At 51.4% G+C, this 5,162-nt stretch overlaps 1 protein-coding gene across 2 annotated transcripts; it reads left to right on the forward strand.

The window, feature by feature from the left end:
* The first annotated feature begins 1,182 nt into the window (after nucleotides 1-1,182).
* Nucleotides 1,183-3,898, forward strand: LOC116543337. Of its 2 annotated transcripts, XM_032268836.1 has the most exons (3): nucleotides 1,238-2,526; nucleotides 3,248-3,329; nucleotides 3,410-3,898. In XM_032268836.1, the coding sequence occupies exons 1-3, from the start codon at nucleotides 2,405-2,407 to the stop codon at nucleotides 3,650-3,652; spliced, it is 447 nt and encodes a 148-aa protein (XP_032124727.1). In that variant the 5' UTR covers nucleotides 1,238-2,404; the 3' UTR covers nucleotides 3,653-3,898. The 2 variants fall into 2 exon arrangements, with proteins under 2 accessions (XP_032124728.1, XP_032124727.1); XM_032268837.1 differs by having other exon boundaries at nucleotides 1,183-3,329.
* The last annotated feature ends 1,264 nt before the right edge of the window (nucleotides 3,899-5,162 follow it).

Below are 5,162 nucleotides of genomic sequence, written 5' to 3' on the forward strand. Positions count from 1 at the left end.
GGGCGCAGTGGCTCACACATGTAATCCCAGCACTTTGGGAGGCCGAAGCAGGCAGATCATGTGAGGTCAGGAAGTTTGAGATCAGCCTGGCCAACGTGGCGAAACCCTGAAGAGATTCTACAAATACAAGAAATTAGCCAGGCATGATGGCGTGCACCTGTAATCTCAGCTACTCAGAGGCTGAGGCAGGAGGATCCCTTGAACCCAGGAGGAGGAGGTTGCAGTAAGTCGAGATTGGGAAATAGAACAAGATTCCATCTCCAAAAAATAAATAAATAAATAAACTTCTATCCATCCTTCATACCATTTCATTCCACCTTACACACTTTCCATTTCATCTTTCAAATCCTTCCATTCCACTTTCCACACCTTTCAATTTCACCCTTCATATACTTCCATTCATCCCTCATACCACTCCATTTCTTCACATTCCTCCAATCCAATGGTCACATCCTTCCATTTTAGCCTCCTGGCTTGGTCTCCCAAAGTGCTAGGATTGCAGGCTTTTGCCACAGCACTTGGTCAGCAGTCCACTCTTTATGGCTGAATAGTAATCAGTTGCATAGATAAACTACATTTAGTTGATCCACTCACCATTAGACGGACATTTGGATTGTTCTCAGTTTTCAGCTGTTACCAACAATCCTGCTATGGACATTCATGCACTAGTCTCTATGTGGATACACGTTTTCATTTCTCTTGGGTAGAAACTTAGGAGTGGGATTGCTGGGTTGGATGGTAAGTGTATACTTAACTTTTTATGAAAGTGCCAAGCTGTTTTCAAAAGTAGGTGTACCATTTTACATTCTCAACATCACAGATGAGGGTTCCATCTTCTCCTCATCCTAGCCAACTGGAAGCCCCCTCTTTTTTTGAGATAGAATCTCACTCTTGTTGCCCAGGCTGGACTGCAGTGGCGCGATCTCAGCTCACTGCAACCTCCACCTCCCAGGTTCAAGAGATTCTCCTGCCTCAGCCTACTGAGTAGCTGGGACTACAGGCAGGTGCTACCACACCCAGCTAATTTGTTGTATTTTTAGTAGGGATGGGGTTTCACCATGTTATCCAGGATGGTCTCGATCTCCTGACCTCATGGCCCGCCTCAGCCTCTCAAAGTGCTGGGATTACAGGTGTGAACCACTGCACCCACTGGAAGCCCTTTTAGCTGAGGTGGTTAAGCTGTGAGGACGTGAGTTTGCTGCTGCCATTATTCACTGCATCATTCATTCAGCAAAAACCTGAGTACCTACCACTACCTAGTAGGCGCTGGCCGTTCAAGAACTCCCTGGCAACACTTTAAGACAGAGGAAGCACCCTGGTTACAGTGTTTCAGCACCCTGGTCTTGGTTCACCCTGGACCTTTTACTTGCAGGAGGCAGGGAGTTCTCATGATGGCAGTTTGAGTTGGATTTGCTGCAACAAACAGAGCTGACCAGTGGATGCCTCCAATCTACTGAGACTCAAAGAAATCCAAGTAATTATTCTCCCTCTATTCCAGGAGGGAACAGCAGCCAGCCTTGGAACCTCAGGTGCAACAGAGATGCCAGGACATGTGAGTACCCAGCAGCTTGTGGCAGTACCGATGAAACAAGAGAGGGCTTGGTGGATGACAAGGAGGCCTGAGTAGACCCCAGGTGGATCCGAGAAATGGACTTAGGTGAGGCAGGTCTTTGAAGGATTTGTTCTTAGTCATGTGAGATGCTCAAAAGCCTGGAGTCCTGCCTTTGCGGGTAAAGAGCAAGAAGAGAAACAGGTTGTACAGATACAGATGGAGATGGAGAGACGGAGAAAAAGGGAAGAAGGCAGAGAAATGCACCAATTCTTTAGCTGTATTATCTCTGGACCTTGGGATTGTGGGAGGCTTTATTTTACTACTGATTTGGCCTACACTGTTTTCTCAATTTCTAGTTTTCTACAAAGATAGTGTGTTAGCTTTTTCACGTATTCAAATTAAAATTTAAAACAGACCCCACAATAAATATTACTTTTAAAAGGAGAAAAGGGACGCTCCCCACGCAGCTCAGAGCCTGGCTGGCTGCATTTCGGCTTCTTAGATGTCAAGCCTGCTCGTGTCCCAGGGTCCCAGCCAGTGGCTTGCGCATCCTGCCCCTTGGGCCACCAGCCTCGTTGCGGTGGAGATAAACCTTGCTGCGCTAGACTACCGAGCCGCCGGCCAGCGGGAGAGCTGGAACCTAGCGAGTCAGCCTCTGCAACAGGCTGGGGGCGGAAGGAGGAGCCAGGGTAAGCTGCGCCTCCGCTGAGAGGCCGGGCAGACCCTGCAGAGGCCCCCTGCCCCTCTGGCTCCGCCCTCACCCAGGGCGGTAGAAATACAGCCGCAGCCGAGACCACCGCCCTCTGCGCTCCGACCCAGTCCCAGCTGACCCACCTGCCCGCGCTCCTGCCCATGGCTGACGGACTCTTTCAGCGCAGACCCTGGGGTCCCGAGCAGATTCGCCCGGACCCGGAGTCCGAAGGCCTGTTTGACAAGCCTTCCTCGGAGGACCCTCCCGCTGCCCGCGCGCCCAGGTCCGCGTCGGCCGCGGGCAAGAAGGCTGGTCGGCGCGCGGGCTGGAGGGCGCAGGGGCGCCGCGCCGGGCAGCCCCCGAAGGCCGCAGCGCGCCCCCCGCCCAAGGAGGAGGCGCCTCCACTGGACGAGAGCTGCTATCTCGACCATTTTCCGCACCTCTCCATCTTCATCTACGCGGCCATCGCCTTCTCCATCACCTCCTGCATCTTTACTTATATCCATTTACAGCTTGCTTAAGTGGCCAGCGCGGGATGTGGTGGTTGCAGGACCAGGTGGGGAGGGAAAGGGAAAACAGGGCTCAGCATTTTGTGTTTTGGAACAGCGCCGCACCCCCTTCATGTAGCTTTCCATGCTTGTTTCTTTCCTTCTTTGTTGTCACTATCTTTGTCAGTAGGAAGGTACAAAGTAGCTGCCGGCAATGAAATAAGGGTGCTATTTGCACCTGCAGGTGAGGGGTAATGGCGTTTAGAATTCTGAAGTGTGACTGAACCTCAATTATAATTAGGAGGATGTCCCTGAACCCCCACTACTCTGTAACATGGGGGCACGCGCAGGAATCTCATCATTTTGTGTTTGGGAAGCTCAGAGTGCACCCAACCTTGGATTCTTTAAGGGATGAGCCAGACCCAGACCCGCAGCCTTCTAGTGAGGGCCCTGCTGGGAGGGTCGGCGCCCTGGCCCGGGCTGGGCCGGAGCCCTGTGATGCTGCATCGCCCCCAGGAGGAGCCAGCTGTGTCCCGGAGTTGGCGCAGCCGAGAGAGGACGAGAGCGTGCCCCAGGCGTAGCTGGAGCGCGGGACTCGGTAAGTGGCGTTTGTCCGAGTATCGTGCTGCGCCCGCAGGGGCTCTGGCTGACCCCCACTGTGCGTTTTTCCTGCCTTAGACTTTGTTGTGGCTGCCTGGAGGAGCCGAGACTCATAGCCGGAGGAGCTGTCTTACCAGGAGACTACGCTCTGGAAGTGTCCAGGACTCGTGGGACCTGTGGCTGCAGACCCCACCGGGACGCTGGCGCAATCCTCAGGATGAGACTCTGGGGGCCTTAGGGGTCCACGAGAGGGCTGTCCTTGGGGACTCTGGCCCAGAGCCCTTCTCTAGCTGTGGGACGACCCAAGACAAAAGGGCCTGAGGGATTTGTCACTGTCAAGAGTGCGTGTGGGAAAACCACCTGACCCCTAGGGGTTTGTCATCTTATACTCAAAAGGCTTAATACCAGAAACCACCTTGGCAAGCTGCTTACCCACCGGCCATCTGTTTACTCATGAATGTTAAATGTCAAAACGCAGCGCTCTAACCCTGCATATCCTTTACTTGCAAATGTCTGTAATTGTGAGCCCTCTGATGGAATAAATTATCTCTTTTTCAGCCTCCTCTATATTCAGTTCTCCATTAATTGCCAACTCTGCAGTGGGTCCTGCCAAGCTTCCTGTGGCCTGCTGCACAGCATCCCTACTGTCCCTCCAAAACAGACCTAATCCCCTGACTCAGCATTCCAAAATACAACCTCTCCCTCCACTAAATAGCTACAGCGGCATCTTTCTCCATATCAGGTCCTCACAACATGCCAGTGTCCGAGTCTACCATCCCTTATGGCGGATCAGCCACTATCCCGCTGTGGCATTACCTACTGCCCCTCAGTATTTAGTCTCCACTTGCCTCCATTATTAAGACTGAGTACAGCCCCCCCAGCTAAGCCCTGGAATTTGCCCCCTGGGTCTTTACAAGCTCCGTATTTCCAATATCAGGGCCTTGCCGTTTCTTAGTTCTGACTTCCCATAATCCCAGTTAACTATGTGCCTTGATATCTTGCCCTGAGACACTTGAGTGCCACAAGTATGACAGCCACTGTTCCCCAGTATCAGCCTGTGCTTTACAATCACACTTTCCTACAATTCCCCCACAGCAGTCGGTGGCACTATTTCCCAAAATGACATCTGCAAAGTACCACAACATTTCTTGCTCATTATTTTCCAGCTTTCAATCTTGGATATTCTATCTTCTACTATCTCTCAGTGCTGACTGCTCACTGACTCCCAATATATAGCCTAGTGCTCTCCAAACATTTGATCTCACTGTTTTCCTTTCACACAGCCCCTATTATCTCTCATACAGCCCTTCGATGACTACTCAGGATATGATCCTCCAGCTTCTTTTCCTCAGCCAATCTCCTGATAGTAGAGTAGATAGTAGACTCCTCCCTGCTTCCCCAAACCAAAGTTCTCTGTTCCTCAACATTTGATCATTGTTCCACAATATCATGACCCTTTTGTGCCACCAAATCTGGGCCTCCATTTTCTTTTATTTTTATTTTTATTTTGAGACGAGTCTCTGTGGCCCAGGCTGGAGTGTAGTGGCACCATCTTGGCCCATGGCAACCTCTGCCTCCCACGTTCAAGTGATTCTTGTACCTCAGCCTCCCAACTCACTGGGACTACAGGTGCCTGGCGCCAGGCCCAGTTTTTTTTTTTTTTTTTTAAGACTGAGACTCACTCTATGGCCCAGGCTGGAGTGCAGTGACCTGATCTTGGCTCACTGCAACCTCTTCCTCCTGGGTTCAAACAGTTGTCCTGCCTCAGTCTCCCAAGTAGCTGGGATTACAGGCATGTGCCACCATTCCCAGCTAATTTTTTTGTATTTTT

This window comes from Sapajus apella, unplaced genomic scaffold (assembly GCF_009761245.1).
Source record: "Sapajus apella isolate SASKATOON/1434 unplaced genomic scaffold, GSC_monkey_1.0 scaffold186, whole genome shotgun sequence".
NCBI classification, from domain to species: Eukaryota; Metazoa; Chordata; class Mammalia; order Primates; family Cebidae; genus Sapajus; species Sapajus apella.

Excerpts from the sequence above, each read along its gene's own strand:
- LOC116543337 (XM_032268836.1), top strand. The coding sequence starts at position 2,405 with ATGGCTGACGGACTCTTTCAGCGCAGACCCTGGGGTCCCGAGCAGATT. Across the intron at positions 2,527-3,247 it reads CCCGCTGCCCGCGCGCCCAG|GAGGAGCCAGCTGTGTCCCG; the intron begins GTCCGCGTCGGC and ends CATCGCCCCCAG. Across the intron at positions 3,330-3,409 it reads TAGCTGGAGCGCGGGACTCG|ACTTTGTTGTGGCTGCCTGG; the intron begins GTAAGTGGCGTT and ends TTCCTGCCTTAG.